Here is a 26,731-nt window from a genome sequence, read left to right as displayed (position 1 = left end):
GAATCGATGAGCAGCTTTCTTCTTCTTTTTCTTCAGCCTTTGTCCCGTTCACAAGCGGGGTCGGCTCATCGTGATCGGCTTCGCCATTTGACACTATCGAATGCCTGATCTGGGTGTAACATCGAGGCTTTTAAATCCCCATCCAGCGTATCAAGCCACCGTTGTTTAGGCCTGCCTTTTGGTCGTTTACCATCGACTTCGATGTTCAGACCAATCTTGGCAAGTGAATTCTCGTTTGCACGAATTGCGTGACCATACCATCGAAGACGCCTCTCTCGCAACTTTTCCAGGATCGGTGCAACCCCATAACGATCGCGGATATCCTCATTTCGGATGTGATCTAAACGTGTGACGCCACTAGTCCACCGTAGCATCTGCGTCTCCATTACCGCAAGATGCCGTTCATTGTCTTTTATGGTCGGCCAACACTCAGAACCATAGAGAGCGACTGGACGGACGACACTGCGGTAAATTTTAAATTTGAGGCGTTCGTTGATACCTCGATCACAAAGGACACCAGTTGTGGAATGCCACTTCATCCAGGTTGCGTTAATGCGTGAAGCAATTTCATAACGCAGCTCTCCATTGACTGATAGCGTTGACCCGAGGTATTTAAATCGCTCAGTTCTGATTGTGCCTCTTTCATGGGGATCGGTCGTCAAAAATTCAGAGGCGATCACTCCATTTTTGAACAAGTTGCTCGAGATCATTTTTGCTATCAGATGCTAGGAAAACATCTACCGAGGGACAACATGACAACGATGTTTCACTTCGATAAGAAGTTTGAAACACGTTGGAGTAACAAGACAAACTGGGAAAGCGTGGCTGCGACATACGGCTTAAACCAGCAACTGATTACTTGGTACACTGACGGATCCCTCACAGCAGAGGGAGCGGGTGCCGGTGTCATTGGTCCAAGGAAAATGTACTTTGAGCCAATGGGCAGGTACACTAGCATATTCCAGGCGGAAATTTACGCCATAGATAAATGTGCCTCCTTTAATCTGCAAAGGAACTACAGGGGGCAGAACATAGCTATTCTCACCGATAGCCAAGCAGCGATCAAGGCACTTAGGTCCAACCAGGTGAACTCTAAACTGGTATGGGAATGCCTTGAGAGACTGAATACACTCGGCTCGTCCAACAAGGTCTGGATACTTTGGGTTCCAGGCCATGCTGGGCTGGAAGGCAATGAAGCAGCGGATGAACTAGCCAAGAAGGGAGCAGGGATGCCTTTATACGGGCCAGAACCCTTCTGTGGAATCGGAAACGGTTTCATGGCTATGAATCTAAGAAACGAAGAAAAACGGTTGAGGGAACTATATTGGGCGGGCCTACCAGGGATGGAGCAGTCCAGGGTGCTTATTGGGGGATACGAACCCATGCGCACAAAGGATTGCTTAAACCTCACCAAAAAGAACCTCCGAATCATAGTGGGAATTCTCACTGGTCATTGTCGGCTGAACTACCACCTAGGGAAGCTAGGGATATCTACGGACACTGCCTGCAGTTTCTGTGAGGAGGAGGACGAAACCTCTATGCACGTCCTGGGACAGTGTCCAGCACTTGTGCAAAGTAGGTCGATACATCTGGGAGAACACTTAATACCAGATGCAAAGCTGAAACTTCAGGAAGTGGGGAACATACTAAAGTTCCTAACGGTTACTGGCCTGCTTGAGATACTATGATCAACAGGTACACTATAACCAGTAAAAGGGGCACAATAGTTCTTCAAGGACGCGGTGCGACTTTCCCTTAACAAAATAATAATAATAGGAAAACATCATCTGCATAAAGCAGTGTGTAGGGCGCTGGACGTTGGATATCCCGTGTGACGGTGTCTATAACAAGGACAAAGAGGAGTGGTGTGAGGGCACTTCCTTGATGAACACCAGCAGAGACACGAAGCGGTTTTGATACACCCGCCATACTTCGAACTTTACTTTTCGGATCGTGGTAGAGCAATTGAACACAGCGCACGAGTTCTTCAGGCAGCTTTAACCATTTCAAATCGTCCACATCACTGAGAAATGCTTTAAAGACTTGCCACTATTTAGATCTGATACCTTTCCCGGATTTAGACTTCCTCTTTTCACATGGATGGGTTTTTCGGTGCGAAACGTCTCCAACTCCTCGATGATTTCTGTCACTGCCGGGCTCTTAGCCTTGTTCTATTGCGTGAACTAGATCTTAGGTTAGGTTAGTAGTAATAGCTCTAACGCTACAGACCACGCTAGGGGCAGATTTTACTGGAAGTTGATAGCGGGCCCATAAATTGTTTCTCCTTCTAGTGACAGCTACGCTGTTCCATGCTATTATGTCAAAAATACAAAAGATTTAAGACAGAAACTTGAAATTTACGCAGAAAAGATGCATAGTATATAAATGAATAAATTCTGAAGCGGCCTATAATTGCACGTTGCATGTTAGACTTTCAGAAACATCTCACATGCTGTAAAGTAGATCTATACGCAGGCAGATAGAATTTCTTAAGGAAATTCATGAAGTACTGAGATAGCGTAAAGTCCGCCATTGGACAAGCCTTCATATAAAAATACAGTGAAAATATCAAAAGTTCCAGTAGATCCACAGTTTTTGAAAATAAATGTTCCATATTGCAAGGCTTATCCTCGTATTTTTCGTCCGTCCCATTGAAGACAGAGCAAAATCTTACTGTTCGCTACATGCAAGGGATTTCATCAAATTGCTTAATAATAGATTTTGCAGATTCCGAATAATTACCATATAATACAAAGACAGACAGCAAGGTAGTCCATAGATCCACTTGAATAACGTTCTGTTCCGCAAAAAAAAAACCTTGAAAACACTAAGTTACTTCATAGTTATTATAGAAAGAATTTCACTGGTTTTTTTTGGCAACGCATTACAAACTTGACGTGAACAGCTCTTCACGTAACATACCAAGCAGTTAAGACGCCAAGTGGCAACTATCATGTCAATCTATTACTGAATGCTCCTCACAAGGCTTAGTACTCGTATGTGGCACATTCACATATAATTCATGCATGCGCTGCACTAAACTGCTTTCATTAAAGTAGACCGGACGCTGAACGTTTGCCAGGTGGATCAGCCGAGAAATGGGACAGACACTAATGAAAATGTTTATTGTTTTTAATTGAAATTACTGGCACGTTTAAAATCGAATGGAAAAGACCGTTCAAATTAATTATGCTTAATAAAAACTTTTCTTTAATTGATTTTCGTTGAGCGTTTTAATCCAACTACGGAAGATCGTATGACATTTTCTCACATAGTTATCAGTTAAATTATTTTATACCCTGAATATATATGCATGTGAAATTATCACTATAAGCTGTTGTAACTGAATTGAAATACAATTATAATTATTTATTCGATAATTACTTTCAATTGTTAGAATCACTCTGATAAATTTGGTGATTTGGCACAGTGGAAACAAGTACAAGTATCCCACCGTTGCTGCCATCTCCTGTACAGGTCCTTCCTAGTGGCTTTTAGGAAGCCCGCAGTCACTTCGGCTGGATTCACCCTCCTTCTCCGGTAGAAGCAGTGTGCCTCATTCGCCAGAAGATCCAAGGGAATCATTTCCGCACACACTGCCTCACTTGATACCGTTCTATATGCACTGTACACCCTCAGCGCGATTGGCCGGTATGCCGAACTTACCCTTCTCTGGTTCGCTGTGTTATCCAGGGCGCACACCCAGACAGGAGCCGCGTATAACAGGATGGGTTTCACCACTTCTGCGATAAGCAGCCCGCGACTAGATTTTGGCCTTCCAATATATGGCATCATCCTTACTAGGGATGACCTAGCCTTTGCTGACTTTTCGCGAGCATAGTCCAAGTGCCCCCTGAAGTTCAATTTGGCATCGATCAGGTATAGATTTTGAAACGGTCTCGTGATTATCAGCGCGGATTTTGACAGTGTTGTTTTTCCTGCGATTGGTAATAAGGACGGCCTCCGTCTTATCTTCCGCCAGGTGAAATTGGCACCATTTAGAGCCATGCTTTGATGCATGAATGGTTTCACTTACAGGTCTACGTCCTGGTGGTCCTACGTAACTATTACCACTGCCAGCTCGTCTTCAAAACCAATCGATATTGCCTCCCTTGGCACGCGGAGGCCACGCACTCCGTCATACATTAGCAGGGGCTCCAGTACGGCACTTTGGGGAACACCTGTTGTCACAATATATTCCTTCGGTTCGTCGTCCATCTCGTACCAAAGTTAACTCTCGATTATCCAAGTTAAGTATCCAGAGACACCCAGTTTAGCCAGGATGCCCTTAATCCAACCCCATCTGGGCTTCGAGTCCACCGGAATATCCCGGATTCATTTATGTATCGCAGGATTTTCGTTAGTGTGATACCAACCGCTGCAGTTGGAGCACATCAGCACCAAAAATCTGATGTCTGATGCGTCCATAGGTGGGGCACCCACATAGAAAATGTTCGGTAGATTCCGCTTCCTCATTACAGGATGGACACGTACCATCTTAAATAATTCCTATTGTGAACATATACCCAGATAGTGAATTATGGCCAGTCAGAATGCCCACAATACTTCTCCATATCTTTGGTTCTGACAGGAAAATTTTGTTCTGTCTAGCAGCATTAAGGCTTCGCCACCTGCCATTATGGGAAGATTGGTCCCAATTTTTGATAGCAGCATCAGCCAATGCTACCGATACCTCAATTACTAGTTCCGGCGCGGGCTAAAGCAGCCGAGATTTCGTTCGTTCGTTCCAGTTTTCCCTCCGTTTCAAGATAACATATCTTCTACCAAACAGATGTATGGGGATCTGAGAATCGGAAGGCATTGCGGAAACTAGATTCAGTTCCCCCACTGACTCTTCCTCTGCTCTGTGCCCCCCACGTCCATTGTCTTCCCATAGTTCTTATCAAATTAGTCTATGAGCTGCTCTCATTGCAGTGCTTTGAATAAACAAATCCAAAGGCTACAAATTGAGTAATGCATTCAGAGCTGCGCTGGATGTGGTGCTCATGACACCGGTGATACCCACACAAACAGTCCTTTGCAGTGTGGATGGTTTACAGCGAAAACTCTTTTGTTTCACCTTAACCCACCACACTACGGATGCATAAACGAACATCGGTCTAGTGATAGCAACGTATATACACATTACCGCATGATGCCTAAGTCTCCTTGTCGAGGCAAATTTCCGTCTGCACAGCCCATAAGCTGTTAGAGATCTTTCTCCCAAAGAAGCTTTTTATCTAGAGTGACTTCCAGATGTTTCATTTCTCCGAAGAGTTGAAGGGTTATACCCCTCATCTCAGGGAGGCAAAGTCTATCCACTTTTCTGCTTTTTGTGAATAATACCATTGCGGTTTAATTTGGATTAACTGAAAGATCATGTCTGAGGCATCAACTGTCTATCAGATGAATAGCACGTTGTATATTTCCACACACCATTCCAAGCACAACCACGTCATCAGCATAAGCTTGAGTAAGTATTTGGCAAATTTTGCGGTGAGTCGATCGACACCCCCGCCTCAGCGCACAGCAATCTCTGCATTAGCATAGGATGGATCCGCTTAATTAAAGCATCATCAACACCATGCGTTCTGGCGGCGTCATCAAGTTTTTGAAAAGATGCACAGTCAAACGCCACTTCAATGTCCATGAACACCCCCATCACGTACTCACCATTTAGAGTTGCATCCTCTATCTTTCTAACCAAAGAATGAAGAGCAGACTCACAGGACTTTCCACACTGTTGGTTTTCATTAAGTAGGTGCGACCTAAGTGGGTTCCCACGAATGTGACGCTCAGTCTCTTGAAACCTTTCAACAAGAATGAAGTCAACCTGATCTGTCTGAAGTTCTTTTTATTAGAATAATCTTTCCCAGGCTTCGGTATGAAGACTACCTTAACCTTCTGCCAAGAGGTAGGCACATAGCCCAAAGCAAGACTTACTAGGTAACTAATTCTTAGCAATCACTCTAAGTGCTCTATGCCCTCCTTTAGCATTGCTGGATAGATGCCATCCATGCCAGGTGCTTTGAAGTGTTCAAAGGACAGTATGGCTCTCACCTTTTCATAGGCAACAACCGCTTTAGCAGTGTTCCAGTTCACCTTGCCGTATTTGCGTGTAGAAGGGGTTGCAAGAACCGTCAACTCTCCCCCATCCTCTCGGATGGTGTACCTCCAGGAAGGTCTGTACTGATTCCAGTCCGGAGCTCGTCAAAGCACCATCGGGTTTCTAAGAGAGTCCAACTTGGCCGACTCATCCGTTTTAAGGACTCAGCACAGCTTTGAAGTTTTCCTTTCGCCTTTCAGTTCCTCACAGTACGCTCTAAAGGAGTTTCGTTTCGAACACCTAAAGAGCCTCTTATATTCACGCTGTGAGTTTCTGAAATTTAACCAGTCTTCGTTCTTATTACTTTTGCAAGCACGGTTCAGAAGTCGCTTTCCTGGGTTTTCTCAGTTCCAGGTTTCACCAAGGAACCGTTTTACCGCTTTGACGGATACGGATCGACGACTATATTGAGGCTTCTAGAATGCTCGATTGCTCCAACTTCAGTGAGAATTTCATTTCAGTATTCTGGCATGCTTTTCTTTTAGGGATATCGAATTGGTGGACCTCGGCGCAAAACCGGATTGTCTGGATTTCCTTAATAAGGCAAGCCTAGACCGGATACCGATTGTTGCGCCGTTGATGATGATGATTCTGGCATGCTTACCGGAAGTAATGAATGAATTCTGTGTCAGCTTGATACTTACCGCATCCGATTAGACAGAATGCCAACTGCTGGATGGTTCAGGTTGAGGAACATTTTCACTGTGCAAGGCTACACACCAACAGAGACGTTCAATGCAGAATAGAAAGAAGGTTTCTAAGAGCAATTCAACGAAGTCCAGAAGAAGCATGCTAAAAAATGACTTTGGGATTGTGATGGGTAAATTGAATGCCAAGATGTTGGTGGTACCATTTGATTGGAATAGACAGTCTTATGGGCCGTAAAGTCAATGGTGGGATGTTTGTGGTTTTCCGCAGCTTCCATTGGTAGCCTCGTCATTGGTAGCACTTTGTTCGAGTACAGAACCTGTCATAAGGTCAGTTTGGGTCCCAACTGACGGGCAACATACATCTCAGCTATCAATGTGCTCAAGCAGAATGAGGCCGCTGGGTTTGACGAGCTCCCTGTCGAATCGTCCATCGCTCTTCCAGCTTATTTCCAGTGAGTTGAAGAAGGGGATGATTGTCAAAATTCCAAAAAGGGATACCCGTCTTGAATGCGACCATTGGAGGTATTTTTTGTGCATTAAGGAACGTACCAAAAGCTTTATCTACAGAGAGCAAATTAGACAAGTAAATCCAATACTCGGGCAATAAATCAAGCACTCAAAGGTAATATTAAATCTACTATAGGCAATCTTAGTCTGCTTATGTAATACTTATTATAAACACGATCATCTTCATTTAATTGATTATATCCCAAGTAACCATGTTATTATTCTACTAGTCAATTGCTCTAGAGTTACTTTAACCTGATACTATTTTTTTTGTTTTGTTTTTCAGAACACGCGAAGTCCAGCGGATTACTCGGAACTTTCACCACGACCGTTTTCACCCCTGGGCGCCCGATCGCAAGTATCACCCTTGCGGCCTAGTGTATCTACTGGAAGTGTAGGCGCAACAGGTCATCAGTTTGTTCCCCAAAGCAAAGCTAATGGGGGTCGTGTCAGCAATGTCCCCTATCAACAGAGTCAGTTTTTGGCACACTTCAATGAACAGGTAAGCGAACTCTTTATGGACTCATACGTTTTCTGTTTAATTAACGATACATGGAAGCAATCACACACGCTGGAAATATGTGTGCTTTATAAATGGATTGCCGATGGGAAAATTATTAAATCCCAAAAAAAGTCTGGTGTTGTAAGATTGGAATTGGATACCAATAGTGACGGGTGCAGTTTCCAAATATATAAGATAGTAAGAGTGGTACCCGCTATGATGAAGGTTAAACGTTGTTTGTAGTAACACTGCCGAATATACGAGTATGTATCTATAATAGACAACAAAAGATATATAACAGAAACTGAATACAATAGACTGTTTTTGACTATAAGTTTCGCAGTGCAGTACAGGGTTGGCAACTTATAAATTAGATCGATCTTAGATCCTCAAATCTCATTCGTAATGTCAAAGTTTTTGGGGATTCTGTATTTTAATGTCTCAGGGCAGTACAGAGAAAAACCCGGCCTGGGGTGAAAATTATTCTAAAAATCTGGAACGAGGTGAGAATTATGTGAATCCTTCTATTATCCCTTTTTTCAACAAAATTTATATTCTGGCCCCCGAAAAAACTTCATATTTGGGGGAATCACCCTCTTCCTCGCTCCTCGTTCTGCTTGCGACCGTTTACCAGGGCACAGCGGTAGAATGACCAGCATCCTCTATAGCCAGAAAAACCAAAAATTGGTCTCACACATTTTCATTACTATATACCCACAAATCCCCCAATATCCCCCCCGCTTTCAATTTCCATGAGTGTCAAGGGCCAAAATGGCGTGAGCATCCATGATATAGATAACATTTGTGTATCAAAATTATTCCGAAGGTTTTAGGTTTCAAGTTTTGAGCCTTTAATCCTAGTCCACGTTGTTGTCAAGGTTCAAAAATCCGTACCAGAGATCTTGATTTTTAAAATTTCTCTTAAACAATCTCGGTCTTTTGATAACATCTTCCTGTTGCCAAATTCGATCATTTATATATTGTTTTGAAAGTCAACCGCAAGTTCCAGGACTCGATTTTACGAAATGCTTTGGTCTCGCAAGATCCTCTGTAGGTCGGGTGGAAACTAGGAAGGCTTTTTATCACCCATAGAAGTGAGATTGAGATTCTGTTTGCGTGTCGATAAGGTAAATAGGCCATTATGATGATGGTTGCTCTGGTTGCTTATTCAGCATCGGGAGCAAAACTAGTTTTTACCTCTTCCACTGACCGGGAAAATTTCTTCTACCATGCATGTTTCAAATAGGCTGATAAATCACTTGGGTCTAGTCTTAACAGCGAGTTTAAGAGTTATATTTGAGCTTTGTTATCACCGATTTTCCAGCAAATATGGGCAAGTTCCTCCTCAGTTACCGCAGGTATGATGTAGACGTTCAATGCTTGGTTATGTTTTTTGCGCTGCGGTTTATCCGGGAAAAGGAGCGCCACCACGATACCGAGTAGAAGATGCGAACAGGTCACTTGTGTTGTTCGCCCTCTCATCTTCTTTATAACCTATACTCTGTTCCGCAGGGAATTTGATCTACCTCTCCGCAAAGTTCCCTGAAGCATTCTCGTTTGCTAGTCCATATAGCCTGCTTAAGCATATCTCGAAGATTCGCGTATACTTGCCGTTTCTCGTTGAAGTTTGGTCCTTTAGATCATTGCGGATCCTTCTTACGCGAAAACATTCAGCCCGCAATTTCGCGATTTCTTCATTCCGCCAAAAGGTTGACCGCCTTTTTGCGAGGACCCGCCGACTTGGCATAGCCGCGTCGCATCCTCTCATTATGCGTCCCATATTTGATCTACCTTTTTTGAAGCCGCACCTACGGGATTGTGGTCTCTCAATAGCATCTCTAAGAATACAACTTCTTCAAAATTTTCCAGTGATCAGCCCTGGTTTGCACCTTCGCGGGAACGCACATCGCCTCATAGCCCAGATACGATCTGGAGGAAAATTGCCTGGTGGTCGCTACGAGTATAATGCTCACTGACAAACGAGGCCATTCTCCTCGCCAATGTGGTACTCACATATGTCTGATCGACTATTAAGCCCGACTCTGTCCCACGAAAGGTGGACATATTTTCCGCATTTGCAAGCACCAAGTATAGCACCGTGTGTTGGGATGACTCAAGTAGTTAGAGCACTGGGTTGTGGTAGCGGAAGGTCGCGGTTCAAATCTCACTGGTGGCAGAGGGATTTGTAATCGTGACTCGATGTCGGATACCAGTCGACTCAGCTTTGAATGAGTACCTGAGTCAAATCAAGGTAATAATCTCGGGCGAGCGCAATGCTGACTACATTGCCTCCTACAGTGTGCTGTAGTGGACCGTTACGGTCTTGAATGATGTGCTCCAACACACTTCAAGGCCCTGATCCAATATGGATTGTTACGCCAACGATTATTATTATTAAGTATAGCTCCCTGAAAGCCTCGAGTAGGATACGGCTCTTGGTGTTCATATTTCGACTGCCCTAATCCCCAGTCACCGCATTGGGGTTTCGACTTCTTGCATCCGAGATCAGCAAACTGACCATTCCCTCGAATTCTGTTATTGTCGCGCTTAGTGGAGCATAGCAACTATATATGTAGATGCTAACTATTTTTGTCCTGACGAATCCAACTTCTGGAAACCCCATTACTTCTTGAATGGCATGATGCCACTCGCCCATATTGCCACCTTGCCAATTATATTTGCAGCCTAAACACCACTCTTATTGTTGCGATAAGGCTCGCTGATTATGACCACCTTGACTCCCTTCTCATCGATTGCCTGGGAAAGTAGGCCTTTCGCTGCCCCGTAATGGTTGAAGTTGCTTTGTATCAACCTAATTTCTCTACTGCATCCAAGGCTCTCCTAAACACTGAGCATATGATGACAAAAACTCACTGAGGAAGAGGTCAACTGGTCCTTGAAATACCGCTATATGAGGAATAAAAAACTCACTATTCGGCATTTAAAGATAAAATTTGTCGCTTTGTTTTCATTATAAAATAAGCTGGAAAAACGACACACACACATATCGACAGTTGACGCTCTTTTTCCCCTTGCAAAGCATACATTCTGGCTCAACCTTGCATTCCCTGAACATATGATCTTCTCTCCCACATTATTTGCATCTTTTTGACCTATTTTGACCTGTATTTTGCCGCTATGTGGTCAAATTCAAGGCATCTAAACAGCGCTTGAGGGACACTTGCTCCACGAGTCGAACCAACTTATTTTCACTTTACCAGTCCCCAGCAGTTTGAACGCTGTTTCAGCTAGAAAGCTGTTTGCGTGCCTTCCTCAGTCCTCTGATTGCGGAATCTAGCAAACCGAGTAGTCCGAACTGGTTTTCTAAGGCCTCGCGGATTGTGATTTCATCAGTGTGTTTATATCGTATCATAATCACGTGCTTTCTAGGCTGTATTTGTACCTCTTACCCTGAGGACTTCTCCACCTTACCGGGGAGATTTTCAGCCGTTTTGTCCGGAGACTTCTTCAGCTCCAGCTTCATAACTCCTTTTTGGGAGCGTTTGATTCGGCTGACGATTTCGCCAAAGTCCATCAGCTCCGGATGGGATTTGGCCTTCTTGAAAATATCGGCATTTGTCATGTCACCTTTTTTTAAAAAGATAATTAATCCGGGCCGTAATTCACTTTTCTTTCCACCAACTTTGGTCCACGTTTCCTTGGTTCCTTCTTGGGGCTTTACCTTCCTTGGGTCGATTGGAGCCGGTGCCGCAATTTCCACGATTGTGGTCACTTTGTTTGCTTTCCCCTTTTCCGGTGAGAGGCGTTTCTGCCTTTTTGCATCCTCGGACGATCCGAAAGAATCGTGCGCATGGATTGTATAGGGGCGCCACTTATGATGCCTGTTTGTCTGTCTGTCTGTCGCACGCACTTTTCTCAGAAGCGGCTATACTGATTAACACGAAATTTGTTGAGAAGGTGGAAACTGTGAACGACCGCGCATGCAGTAAGTTACATCTTTCTACTTTGAGTTTAAGGAGAAAGGGGGTTCTCTGCTATGGATCCATTATATCATAAATGTCCAAAGTTTGCCTCCTTTATTTGGAATCAAACTTCGGGATCATGAAGTCTGGAAATCCTAGTGCACCGTTAACCACGTTTGCAGTCATGCTCGAGTCTGTTGACGTGTTATGTGTTGTCATTATCGTTGTGGTTAGCGCTTTTATGCTTACCTCGGGGGGATTGCCTCTTTGGGAATTACTAGGTAAAGTGGATGAATTGTCAGAAACTTAATGAAAGCGCGCCACAAACTGAATAAGATCAAATGTGTTAATATGTTATTTCCGCTCTAAAATGAACGGTGGCTTGAATTTAGGCATTTCATGAAGCTTTGAATACTTCAGAAATTTGGATCATCTAACTTTATTCCTGCTATTTAGGACATTCTGAAAGTTTCAGAGTGTTCATCATGCAGAACAGAACAGAAGTAGCTTTCTATATTTTTCTCCATTTTTATGGTAAATTGATGAGAATTGCGCGGTCCTAAGTCCGCATCAACTTGAGGTCGGACCGGACCAAATGGGGAGCAACTTACTTCTTCTTTTTTGGTCCACGGACCTCTCGTTTAGGGTTTAGCACCCAAACTTCGGTCATGCTGCTCCCAGAGCAGAGGTTGCGCAGCCTCTGACAAAACCGTAAAGCCGTCATCGACATTTTATCCTGCTAAGCCGTTTCCCATGTGACCAATAAATATTAGGTTGGGGAAAAAGTAATGTCGTATTTTGTCAATAGATGGCGACACTTAAACATATCTTGTGTTGTGCTTATCGCATCGGGTCATACTATACGGGGATTTGAAGACGACAATCTGGGCTACAGGTGCCGCTTTGACAGTTTTATGATCGTACGTTTCAGTTTAAAGCTATAGCGCGTCAAAAATGGAGTCCACCAAGGAAGAAATTCGTCATATTTTACATTTTTACTACCTGAGAGGTAAAAATACAACGAAGGCAGCCAAAAAAATTTGTGAAGCATGGGTCTGATACTGTAACGATTCGCACAGCACAGCGTTGGTTCGATCGATTTCGTTCTGGTGTAGTGGATGTTGAAGATACACCCCGTACTGGTAGGCCAATCGTCGTAGAAATCGATAAAATCGTCGAAATCATCCAAGTAGATCGGCATGTGAGCATTCGCTTGATTGGCCAGGGATTGGGCAAGGGCCATAAAACCGTTTGGAACCATTTACAGAAGATTGGATTCCAAAAAAAGCTGGATGTTTGGGTACCACACGAGTTGACGGAAAAAAATCTCTTGGGCCGAATCAACACCTGCGATGCACTGCTGAAACGGAATGAATTCGACCCATTTTTTAAGCGGATGATGATTGGTGATCACGTACGAAAATCTCAAGCGAAAAAGACCATGGTCGAAGCGCGACGAACCGACCCAAACCATCGCCAAACCCGGATTGACAGCCAGGAAGGTTTTGGTGTGTATTTGGTGGGATTGGAAGGGAGTCATCCACTATGAGCTGCTCAACTATGGCCAGACCCTCAATTCGGTCCTCAACTGTGAGCAACTCGACCGTTTGAAGCAGGCGATTGATCAGAATCGACCAGGATGGTCAATAGGAATGGTGTTCTGTTCCACCAGGACAATGTTCGGCCTCACACATCTTTGATGACCCGCCAGAAGCTACGAGAGCTCGGATGGGACGTCCTACCGTACCCACCGTATACTCCGGACCTGGCACCAAGTGATTACCATCTCTTCCGGTCCATGCAAAATGCTCTTGGTGCTACTAAGTTGGCCTCAAAAGAGGCTTGCGAAAACTGGCTGTCTGAGTTTTTTGCAAATAAGGGGGGGGGGGGATCATGAAGTCTAAATGGCAACAAGTTTGCGAACAGAATGGCGCATATTTGACTTAAATCGGATAATTCTAAGTATATTAAATAAAGCGTCAAATTTCGATCACAAATACGACATTTCCTTTTCCCCAACCCAATATTAAAACCGCATTCTTGCTTTTGTCAACTGTAATTTTTTGGATACGAACCATTATCTAAAAAATATTTGTAATAAAATATCGCAATTCGCCTACGTAACCACAACATACCTCTAACATTAGGATTTCGAGTTACTCGCTTGAGTCTTTTGTTTGGCCAAGTATACTTTCACATATAAAAGTTGGGTCACATTGCCGTGTTTAAGCCGTTTAACATGTTTTATATCACTTATTTCACTTTTTGGCTCGTAACATGTTTCGAGCGAGAGTAATTTTGGTTCAAAATCATTTTAGTATAGAACGGATAAGTTTTCAATACGCAGTTAAGATACAACCGTGACTATAGCATTTGTGGAAAAAAAAGAACGATCAAGTGCTGGTTTAGGTTAGGCTGCAAGTATTCATACAAGAGCAAAATATTGTTACAATTAAATACAATTACTCGCCTTCTAGTGAAGGTTGATTGCAAGATTGCCACATAATGTATTCACAAGGTCGAACCCACCCATCGACAATACATACTTGAATATGTCTCTATTCTTGCAGCAAGCGTTACATATTTCTCGCTAAGATTTCCTTAATAAAACCCGACTTGTGCTAAGGAATTAACAAATGAACAGGTACGAGATATTAGCTAAGGTGAACATTTATTCGTATGAATAATAGCCAGAAGTACACCATACAGTTTTTATGGAATACAGTAGAGTGAACAAAAATTTGTATCTTGAATTGACTATAAAAAAAGTATCATTGACTAGAGGGCAGGTCAATTTACTAAATATACTTGAAATGAGGATCTTTATGGAGGAGCAAAGAAATAGTCACGAAGAAGCTGAATTATTCAATATTGGTTTACACAAACAATCCTTGAGATCCGCCAAGTGTCATTAAAACTATTTTTGCACTCAAACCTACTCTGCTTATGAAATATTTTTTTTTTCTGCAACTTTATTAACTGCGTGCATTCATGTATGTTAATTTCTGGTATTTCTTAAATTTCCGTATATGTAAAGTTACGCCTTAACATGAATGCGGTGGCAATTTTTCTGTTTTCGTTTTAAGCTTTGACCGATCGTTAATGAATCGAGTGGAGCAACTTTCACGAATCTACAATCACAGTTCAGCTGTGAATATGGGGATATATAAAAATAATATTTGGTGCTTTAACTACTTCATTAATTACGTTTGTCGCAAAATGGTAATTGACCTTGAGTGGTTTTATAACAGTATGTGCCACATAACACAGTCAATGGATGACATGCATTTTTCTATGGAAAATTGAATATATAACTGTAGGAATGCGCAGTCACTGTCGTGTTTTGGAAAATATCTTTTTTTCTTTTTTAGCCTTTCGTCCCGTTCAGTAACGGGGTCGGCTTGTCTTGATTGAATTCGCAATTTTTCTCGGCCATAGGCTTGGTGCGGATGAAGTTAGCTAATGACTATTCATCAGTGCGAATTGCATGATTGCACCATCAAAGGCGCCCCTTTCGCTATTTCTCCGCAATGGATGCAACGCCACATCGCGGATCTCCTCAATACACATGTTAAGCCATTGATCCAGCACAATATCTTTTTTTCCATAACCGCGAGGCGGCATTCATTGTTTTTGGTAGTCGACCGGCATTCGGAAGCATAGAGGGCGAAGATGCGAACGATGCGTCGGTAAATTTTAGATTTGAGATGCTCTTTGATGCATCGATCACAAAGGATGCCAGTTGTGGAATTGCACTTGATTCAATTTAAATTTTGCTGTATTCAGATTTAGTTGCAGACGATCATTCCATAGATAACAGCTTTATTGCGAGATGCTATTAAAATATTATCTGCATAAAGCAATGTGTGCCCCACACATTCGGGTCGTGGTAGACCAATTTATGCCGAAGCACGAGCTCCTCTGGCACTAGGTATTGCTGCAAGTCAAAACAGACGAATTTCTATGGTACACGGTCAAACGTCTTCTCTAGATACAAGAATGCAATATCGAGAGGACGATACTACTCCCAGCATTTCTATCCGGAAATTCTGCAGTTCTTGATCAACCGAGTGAGACGGTAATTTGAATATTCTTCTGGATTGCCATGATTTCCCCATATTGGTACTGCCGTGCTTTCTTTCCAAGCAGGTTGTTCTCCCGATTTCATCGCTTTTAAAATCTATGGTGCCGACATGATGGTAGAAGTTGAAAGCAAATACCCGCCGTGCAGACACTATCGTACGGTGCTCTTTAGATTTTTTTTGCGACCACAGTCAGACCACCGTCGTGACTAGCACAGCGGTTTTGGTTTATATCGTTATAATTTCAGAATTAATACCGAGGCCAACTCAACGCATTTAGCGATATGGGCGTAGTCAAAACTACCATAAAACTGACACAAAGTGACCAACCGCAAATAATCGGAATAAGGGCATATCTTCCAGGAATTTCGCCGGAGCGTATACTCTCAGGGGGGCATTCTGGTTTCCACTATGCCAGATAACCTCCGACGGGAATTCATGAGAAGATCCACTTCAAACGAGTCCTTCCTGGGTCGGGTCAAATTTTTAAGTACGTGAGGACAGCATCCCCGAACGATTTGACTTGATGTGATGTTGACACATAGAAACGGCCTAAATGCCGGCAGTGCTTGTGGATGCAGTGGATGAGAAACTTCCTCTGTTGAAACTTGTTCGGGGCATTTACGCACTCTGTCCGTCGCGGCGCATCCGTGGATAAGTAACGCACTTTTCTGGTCATTAACGCATTAACAAGTCGATACAAAGGGGTAGTTGAAAAATGACCGTGATTAAAAAGACATCAGTTAAAAGAGTATTTTTGGCTCCATAACTAATATCGTTTTATAAATGATATTCTATCACTTATTGCCCCACTAATGAATTTCTTGGTATGCCTACCGACTCAGCCGGAATTTCGAAACGGGTATCCGAGTATATAACGGAGGAGAATGACCTGGAAAGGTAGCAAGTTGGCCCACTGCATCAACATCGGCTAACAGGTATGATAGAAAAAGATTAAGGATTAAGAGGGAAGCTTGAATATAAAGTAACCGAACGAAACACAGAACTGCAAGAAAGGCTAACAAGTGACCTACAGATGAAGTGTTACAACGGAGGAGAAAGAATAAGAGCGGTAGTAGTACAAGGCGCCATACGTCACAAATTTTGCGTACAGCGCAAAGGCTGGGCAACTGCCAAGGAAATCTCCCCTCCGTCTTATGGAAGTCGCCCAAACGACTATCGAATATTGGATACAGGGAACCATACAGACATTAGCATGTTAGTTTAGTTTAGTTCAGTTTACTGGGGGGAGCCACTGCTCCGAGCACTCAGACCATTGTTAGGCCCATTGTACTATCCCCGTAAATCGCCTATTCAATGGCTTCCCGATTACGGCATTCGCAGGCTTTAGCGAATCCAAGAAGGCAGAGAGGGTACAGATTCTTCATTCAAGAAAACCTTACCAGAGTGGCTTCGTCTGAGATCTGAGGAGGCCGGGCAGCTGCATATAAAGTGCAGGGCTGTCTCCTCTTCCTCCTCACATTGGCTGTACACACATTACCACAGAATTAATGTTGGATGGAATCAGTGATGACGAAGCTATTAAGTCGGTTTTATAAGGGGCAATGGCCGTCAAGCAATTGTATCAAATTCAGACGAGTGACACTAGCAAATAGGTACCAAGGCGCTAAAAAAAAGTATACGTCCAAAAAGGTGACTGGAGTGAAAGATACCGCTAAGACTACAGAATACTGTTTCAATTGTGGGGGAAAGGATCACTTGAGGAGAGATTGACCGGATAAGAAAAAGGGAAAGAGATGTTTCGATTGTCGAGAATTCAGTCACATTGTAACCAAGTGGACTAAGAAAATTTTTAAAGCCAATGATAGCTATAAATGGTTTTTTTTTGGAATAGAGTAAGTGAATGCATTGACGCACGGAGTGTTGGACTCCCGCAATGGTTCGTCGTCGGACTACCAACTAAACACCTCCTCATCTGCGGGCTAACTCTCGAACTTTCTCGCTTTGTGAGCCTTCAAATTAAGGAATTGTTTTTATCAATGGAGGGAGAGAAGGAAGGGAATTCTTGACTATCACCTCAAGGAATCCCTTGCCATCGGGCTCCTCTAAAGAATCGAGCTCTATCTTCTTTGCAACGAGAAGGACCCGAAAGAAATACGCAATATGTGCCTCCGCTCAACGAACGACACTGTAGATCTCCTTGCTCTAAAGTCGAACTACATGCTGTGGGGATAAATCTCCGGCAGCACGTAATGCTTCAGCGAGTTTACTTCTGATGAGCAGCAGTGTTAAGCATACAAAGTGGTCGGTATAGAGATAGCAAATCAGGGTCCCCTAGATCTTTGCTGATTAGCGCAAACCTCGTCGCCTGCCAACCAGAAAGGAAAATGCCATCTTTCAAGCAAGCGTTGAATGCACTGAGCAGTGGGTCTGCCCTATGTTGGAGCACCGACTAGTATACTTCTGCTGGGATACCATCGGGTCCTGGCGCCTTCTTGTTTTTTCATAGAAAGGGCTGCCTCTTCCAACTCTATTAAGTTGGTAGTTTTCAGCGTTATCTGCGCTGCCGTCATCATTCCGTACGCAATGCGCAGGGAGTAGTGCCTGCACAATGCAGCCCATCTGTTTGACCTCAAGTGAGTAAGATTTCTGCAGCGCCCACCGGACTATCAGTTCGTATCCGAGTCGGCACAGGTCCCTATTCACTCCATCGACCAGCTTTGCTTCTGTTTATTGCTCTGTGGAGTCTCCTTTTGACCGATATGTATTTCTTCTGGTAAAGAACGGAGTTTGTGACACTTCTTCCGGAACTACGCAACACATAGAAAGCTTGCCACATTTTGATGCTCTTTTGAACATGGAAGCTCTACAGGCATGGCGGTGTTCTGCGGTTCAGCTGAATTTACGATAATGTCAACAGCAGTGCCACCAGCCCCAAGACCTCCAGCGCGGTCCTTCCTGCTCCAAGAATTTCAACCAATCTGTCAATGTTTACCTCCGCGGCATTCCATGCACAAAAAGAGCACCATGGTGGCGCACACCGACAGATTATGTCAACCAATTCAATGTATTGATAGTCCCTTGCCGAGAAGCATCCCAGAACTCGACACCTGTCTACCAGCTAAACCAACGATGCCGACGCGAAGGTTACGTCGGGACTGCTTCCATCGCAGCCTGGTAACAGAAATATCGGGGTGGAATTGGTATTAAAACTATATATAAATGCCATAGGCTCATCCAGACCCGCCACATTATCGAACAACAGGTCCTAAAAGACAATGAATTTACTGAGACAGAAAGTAACAGCGAGGGTAAATGGGGATATCGGCTGTATGGTTGTAAAAGAAGGAAGAGGAGACGACCTTGCACTTTATATACACCTGGCGGCCTTCTCAGATCTCAGACGAAGATTCCTTGGGTTCTCTTCGACGAAGAATCTTCGCATTTTCTGCCTCAGATTCGCAAAAGTCTATGAACGTGGAGAGTTTCCAGTATTGGCTAGAATTATTCCTCAGAAATCACATTTTGTTTCCAGAAATCACAAAGACTGCATTTCGGGAGCCAACTGGTCCCTTTGTCAGTTCTTTCCCGAAATAGTTCCCGAGCGAACAGCGTGACCGATGCGATTCACCGGTGTTATATGCTTTTCTAGCTTCGGCATGCTTTGATCTGAACTGTGAGCAAATTTACGTTTGATATAATTCGTACCTAGGTTATGTGTTGCGAATTATAAAAAGGAGCGTATCACACCTGTGAACCGCTTTGGTCACGCTGCTCCCAGGGCAGAGGTGGGGCAGCGTCTGACGGTTCCCTCTGTGTTAATGTTCCTTTTTAGTGAAGGGTAAAGTAGATGATAAGCCCGAAAATAGATGTCCAGTTATGAAGCACCATGATGTCGCGGTCAATCCCACTCGCAACTATCAATGGGGTTGTTAGCTCTTTAGGACCATTGGTCGGCCTCAAAGTTTCCACAGTGAGCCAGTTTTTTTTTAACATCCTTTTGGGATGTAGGAAAAACTTCACTCGCGCCAGAGATAAAGGCACTTTCAATGGCGGTCTAGTGCTGATAAATATTCTTGGCCGGGTTGTTTAGTGTGGGGTGTGTAGTATCAGTTTTGAATTCAGGAAGCGAGCAGACGCAGCAGCAAAGTGCAAGCAAAAGTAAGCGACTATCAGATGATGATCCCTCTGAAGGCCGATGCAAGCACCTTTTTTGTTCCGCATATTCAGCAGATAACTTTTAATTCTACTACTCATTGCATGTATGGTCGATGTGATTACCAAATGTGAAACCAAACTGACCTTGTAGGATGTCTAGTGCTCGAAGAGTGTACCGCCATGTGTGCCGATGACGCGGCGTGGAAGTCGTTGAAGTCCACAAATTTTTTACCGTTATTGTTACGGTCATTAATGGCCTCCCTATTAAATGTACCAACAAAGTATTGTCAGTGCCCACCTTGACATTTAGATTACCCATCACGATCATAATGCCACCTTTAAGAAGCCTCTCCTGAACAACGAGGCATTGTTCATAGAAAGTATTTCTTCCCATTATATCGGAAATCCCCTTTTTGGTGTGTAACTGACGCTCCTTAACCTGGACCGGAATCTTGGAATCGAATTCCTGTCAGAAACAGGCTCCCAGGACGCGAGAACGCACCTTGCGGTAGTCGTAAACAGCAGTTCGATGCAGGATTCCCATCTGCTACCATTTGACTTTCCAAAGTACAAAATCGAAGCGCCACCAGTGGGAGAAGAATATTTCCCAGAGTCCCAACATCTGACTTAACCTAGAGCTAGAATATCTAGTTAGCTGGTTTAGTTTAGTGGGGGGAACCGCAGCTCCAAGCACTCAGACCATTGCTGGGGCCATTGTACTATCCCCGGAGATCGCCTATTCATCGACCTCTTGCCGACGACATTCGCAGGTTGCAGACTCTTCGCTGAAGAAAACGTTCCCAAAGTATATTCGTCTGAGATCTGAAGAGGCAGGGCAGCTGCATACGAAATGCAGGGCAGTCTTTTCTTCTTGCACGAATTGGCTGCATATGGCTGAGACCACCACTCCCATTTTTTCCATGTGGTAGTTTAAGGGGCAATGTCCCGTTAGAAACCCTACTAGGGTTTTCATATCCCACTTCTTAAGGGACAACAAAAATATCGCTCTAGCGGCCTCGGGTTCTTTCACAAAGATTTTGGCCTGCAGTTCAAATTTCTAAATTCGGCTGCATAAATCCTTGCCATTTCCCCCTTCAGAGTAGACTTGACAGTAGATGCCCGGGTACCAAAAGCTGGTTCTGGCCCAACCATTGTGGATTCAAAACTTGGGCGATCTAGTCTGCTTCAGAGTCCATCCAGAAACCAATCGTAAACCAGTTTCGATAGTCAAAGCTCCTATCCGAGGCTATCTTTTAGGACGGAATAGTTTGAGTGTATTTTTAAACCCCAACCCACAGGGTACTCATGAATTCCTTTCCACATAAGTATACAAAGCTTTAAAGTAGTAATATCTTATTTTTGTTTCTTTGTCACTTTCAGGATCGCAATCACGCCCAATCACCTCGCGTTCCACGGCCTATTCCAGCTACATCTTTTGCACTAAATCGGCCAGCCCCGGGTTCATCACGGCAGAGTTCCAACAATGAACTATATCCAAGTCACCAGCAGTTACCCTTCCGGAATGGTCGAAATCGATTCCAGCCAAATACAGAAAATAATTTGCCAGCATCTTCAAGTGAAAAGACACTACCCTACAACAGATTTGGCTCACGTCCTCAGACTCAACCGCCACGTACGCCGGTTAATCCTATAGTTCAAGCTAAACCCAATAAAGCACTTTATCAGCCACGGAAGCCATCCCCAGGAGGAAGAGATGCGAACTCTCCCATTCGGGTGCATAATACTCCATTTCCAGGGAAATTAATAAGTGGGGATGATTTTAGTGGTAATAAGGCCCAAGAAATTTTCGAGGATGATGTTGACAATACCAATCAGTTGAAATCACAATTAAGCCCGCCATCATCTGCTAGTGCTCCCGTAGCTCAGAATCCTCCAGAGCAGAACAAATCGAAAGCCGATGGTGAAAAAGAAGACAACATGACGATTTTGACCTCCAACTTTTTCCTACCCGGAAACGCAAATCAAGCTGTGGACAAACCCAGTAGCACTACAGAGAATCCTGAATATGATTATGATGAGTATGACGAGTATGATGACGATTACGAGGAAGATTCTACAACAGATCCACCAGGAGTTCGAATTGAAACCCCGGAGTCCACTAGCGTAGCGAATATCCAATCGTCAACCACAGAGTCAAAAATTGTAGACGCTACAACGCCATTTGGACCAACTTCGGAAGATACGACGATAGTCCATGATGCAATTTCAGAACAGAGCACAGATAAAAACAAAGAAGTTCCTGAAAGTGAGCAGTCAAAAGATAGCTCCGAGAAACCAACTTTAGAAGTGATGACAGATTATCAAACTGAGCAAATGCCCCAGCAAACCGGATCAACAGAAGAATTGTCCCGCATACAAGAATTGGAGAAACTAACAATCGAAGATGTAACTCAAACCGAGAAGGACGAATCTCGAACCGAGTTTGAATATGATTATAACACAGAGAATGCCCAAGTTCCTGTGGAAGATGATCCAACGGAAGAAGCAGATATTCTTGGAAAAGCAATAGTCTCTGTGGTCACCACCAAAAGTGTTATTAATGGCTCAACAGCTTTCCCCGCTCCAGTTACTCATAGTACCTTGTCTCGGGAAACACTTAGCTCTTCCGTAAATATTAACTCTGAACTGCCGTCATCAACTGAACACATACAAGTTGGAACACCGGACTCTGTTATTGAGAAAAACCAGCCGGAACTTCCAGTGGAGTCCTCTTCTCCGGAAACAGAAGAAGTTAATAATGCCACTGAGAGTTGGGTTGTGGTTGCTTCTATACAGACAAGTCGAAGTATTTCCGGAGCAAGATTTTTACCTTTCCCAGCCATCGAGCAAGAGGAGAAAAAGCAACCATTGTCCGAGCTGGAACGCAAAGTGCATGAACAGAAAAATGCTCGGCCAGTCAAGAAACCCGAGGAAATGCAGGATCAACCGAAGGAGCCCGTAGAAACGACAACGGTTCAAACAGTTTCAACTGAGGAGACAAGTGAAAGAAGCTCTATAGGTTCTGTGTCTACTGAAAGTATTATCGATAAGCTAGACCGGGTGCAGTCTGAACTCTCAAGTGGACTGCTTACTGGAAAATTCCCGATCCTGAATGACATGTCTGATTTAATGAGACCTAGCACACAAAGTACCACAACAACAGGTCATCCACCGGTGGTAATTAAGAAGTTCTCTCCGAAAACATCAACGACCAAGCGACCGGATGGTAATAAATCAACGCCAGTTGACGATCTTCCTATGGATGACCTAACAGGATTCTTACCACCTGGATTCAAAGCACGGCCTCCTAGTAGTTATCGAAATAAGAAAACTACTACCACGACTACGACACGACTTCCTGTGGTCAAACCACAAAGAAACGCAACTACGAGCAGATCATTCAAAAACAGCCCCGTAGCAGCTCAAGAAATCATATTGGCCGGGGTATTACCAAAAGGATATAAATCTAATGACAGTGTAACAACTGAATCAACTAAAAATCCATCTAATGCCCTGGAAGATCTATTTAGCAAAATAAAGTTTGAGGATAATATTTCTGCATTGCTGCCGAAGGGTTATAAGCCACCAGAAGGTAGCACAACTACTAAAAGACCTACTAGTACAACTAAAAAGCAAATGTTGACTACCTTAGATGATATAAGCAAATTCCTGCCTCCTGGGTATAAAATGCGTACTACTACCACTAAAAAACCTCCTTCATCGTCCATTCAGGTTAAGGATGACGTAAGTCACTTACTTCCACCTGGATACAAGGCTCCTAAAGAGAAAACCGAGGTTCCTGCCATTAAAATTAAGGACGATATAAGCCACCTACTCCCGCCAGGATTCAAGCCTTCGGAAGAAAAGCCTGAAAAACCAAGTATTCCAGTTAAGGACGATATCAGTCACCTCCTTCCACCTGGATACAAACCATCGGGCGAGAATACCAAGTCACCAGCGATTGTAGTTAATGATGATATAAGCAAGTTTCTCCCACCGGGTTTCAAGCTGGATGCAAATAAGAAAGATGATACTGCAAATGTTGATATTCTTAAACTTCTTCCAAAGGATTATAAGCCGAAACCTGGCGAGGAAGCGCCAAAACCAACTCCAAGTACTAAACCAGCTAACGAGGCTCCTACATCTACTAGCAAGCCTGAAGGTGGATTTAAAGTTGTGTTCCCGAAGAGTTTAAATAAACGACCAGGAGTGCGTCTTACGACTCCAAAGACACATAATGCTGAAGGGCCACCACCTCCACCGATCAACATTAAAAAAGGACCACCCACTCGGTAAGTGAGAGACTTTCCGTCTCTTCGTTTTAGTCTCGATTGTAGTGAACTCGGTTGGGAGTGTATTGTGAGGACCTTTCTAATCCTAACTAATTTTCAGAGCAACGACTGAATTCACCGGCTGGCCAACACCATCTACTACCCCAATTTCTATTGAAAAACTCTTGGAACAACAAAAAGGAATTTCCATCAATTTCGAGGATTTACTTCCGTCATCGACTACGACAACAACTACAACGACCACGACTACAACGACAACAACCGAAGCGCCAAAACCTACACAGCCTGGATTGTGCCAGGATGAATGTGATCTTGCAGGAACAATTAAAATTGTCGATGGTGTACAATGGAAGCCAGAGCTTCTCGATCACAACACTATCGAATGGAAGACTTTGGCAAGGGAGCTCGAAGCACAGGTACGTCTATTACACACGAGGAACCCTTATTTTTCATGCATTCATTCATATCGGTTTGATTTTTCAGCTTAACGAGGTGTACCTTCACGCACCATACCTAAGCCGTTGGTACAAAAAGGTGCGAATCGATAGCTTCAGTAAAGGAAGCGTTTTAGTCGATTATTTTGTCGAATTGGCCAACATAACTCGAGAGGTTAACACACAAGAAATCAAGCAGCTATTCCACGATGCCTTAACAGTGGGACCGCTCCCTGTTGCGCCACTTCCTAGTAGACCCAATAAGGACAATAGTGGCGAGGATGGAGACTCCACTACTAGAGCATCGGAGCGTCAAGGTCGTGATGAAAAACTAGTCAAAGAAACGTTCATATTGGGACGTTTCGCTGTCGACCCGGAATCGACAGATTTTATCGGTATGTATTGGAATCGTTATTTGTTTTTCGAATTTTTATTTGTCTAAAATGTCCACTTATATATATGGTTGCCATTCCCTCCTTGGTGGGGTGTAGCGCGTCAATCGCACCCACGCACCATCGTTCGCGGTTACTTGAAATACGCTTCAGCTCCTCCCATGACTTTCCGAAGCGCCCGAACTTCTCCTCTACTGTTCTGGGCCAAGTACCCTTGAGGCGACTAACAAGATTCCACTTCCTGATGTAGCCAGCGATGTAATTGTCAACCCTCCTAAATGTGTGAATTACATACTGTCACTTCCGCCTTCCGATCACATTGCGTACGGGTACAGCTGCCAACGTTTATACATTTGGCGTGAAAACCTTCGCGGAATCAATGAAGGGCAGGTGAAGCGAAGTTCCAAAATGATCTGAAAGGTGTTGATGTGGTCAATGCAGGAAGATCCAGAAGGGAAACTAGTTTCAGAGCAGGGAGCACGCATTCAAAACAGGCGCTCTTCTTTGGAATCTTAACGATCATCCCCTTCTTCCACCCTCAGGAAAACGTCTTGGATTCTCAAAATTTCCGTACGAGTGGAAGCAGTAGATCTGTAGTATCTGCAGATGCAGCGATAAAAAAATCTGCTTGGAGACCGTCAATCCCAGCGGCTTTACTCCGTTTGATTGATGGTAGAAAAGATTTTTCTTCTGTTTTAAGAAACAGTCCGTATCCGCATCATTATCATCATCAACGGCGCAACAACCGGTATCCGGTCTAGGCCTGCCTTAATAAGGAACTCCAGACATCCCGGTTTTGCGCCGAGGTTCACCAATTCGATATCCCTAAAAGCTGTTTGGCGTCCTGACCCACGTCATCGCTCCATCTTAGGCAGGGTCTGCCTCGTCTTCTTTTTCTACCATAGATATTGCCCTTAGACTTTCCGGGTGGGATCATCCTCATTCATACGGATTAAGTGACCGCCCACCGTAACCTATTGAGCCGGATTTTACGGTGAATATCCATTTCATCCACAAGAGGAGAAACTTCAACGGATGTGATACGGTTAAGAACCGTGATGAAGTGTTCTTTCCACCTCTTCAGTTGTTCATCATCACGGATGAGAAGTCGACCGTTGAGGTCCTTTACAGGACCATCGAAAGATTTGCGATCGCATGCAAGCTCTTTCCTAATGCGTTCTGTGGTTTCTTCCGTTTCTCTGACCAGCTTAAAGGCCCTTTGGTCACGGCGCATATTACGCTGTATTTTCTGGGATTTCGCTTGGTATCAGAATGCCCACTATTATTCGCAGCGGTCAGTAGAACCTTCAACGACTTTCGTTCATAGATCCGCTTCCACGATTACCCAGTCAACCAGATCTTATGACGTTTCTTTGAGACGTGGTCTACAACCTGCGTAGCACTCGAGAAAAGAACATTTTTGATGGCGGCAAATTGCTCATCGATATTCTCAAGCGGGTAACCCAGAGTTCTGCTGTCTGATGAGCAAGATAGCTCCCCCACTGACGAGTGGCAACTGGATCATACAAACGGTCGATGCTGAACTCTCTAATTTTGAAAGAAGTGGCGGACCCAACACGCAAGCGACCATCAGATGGTGATCCCTTTCTAAGCCGATGTCATTGCCGCTCTTGTTACGCACATTGCAAAGTGGTCAATCTGATTGCTCGTACAGTGTTGGTCAGTTGAAACCCAACTCACCTTATGGCAAGTTCTGTGCTCAA

General features: G+C 43.9%; 1 protein-coding gene across 1 annotated transcript in view; it reads left to right on the top strand.

Annotated features, from left to right (window-relative positions):
* The window catches only part of LOC119654401, a 140,006-nt gene that overhangs the window by 106,031 nt on the left and 7,244 nt on the right, over nucleotides 1-26,731 (top strand). Inside the window, exons 3-6 of the mRNA XM_038059784.1 lie at nucleotides 7,550-7,765; nucleotides 21,270-24,181; nucleotides 24,282-24,597; nucleotides 24,665-25,010. Of these exons, the coding sequence (XP_037915712.1) occupies nucleotides 7,550-7,765; nucleotides 21,270-24,181; nucleotides 24,282-24,597; nucleotides 24,665-25,010 (3,790 nt within the window). The remainder of the gene's footprint in view (nucleotides 1-7,549; nucleotides 7,766-21,269; nucleotides 24,182-24,281; nucleotides 24,598-24,664; nucleotides 25,011-26,731) is intronic.

This window comes from Hermetia illucens, chromosome 4 (assembly GCF_905115235.1).
Source record: "Hermetia illucens chromosome 4, iHerIll2.2.curated.20191125, whole genome shotgun sequence".
Taxonomy (NCBI): Eukaryota; Metazoa; Arthropoda; class Insecta; order Diptera; family Stratiomyidae; genus Hermetia; species Hermetia illucens.
The sequence above is the reverse complement of the archived record's forward strand: the minus strand, read 5'-3'. Positions and strand labels throughout refer to the sequence as shown.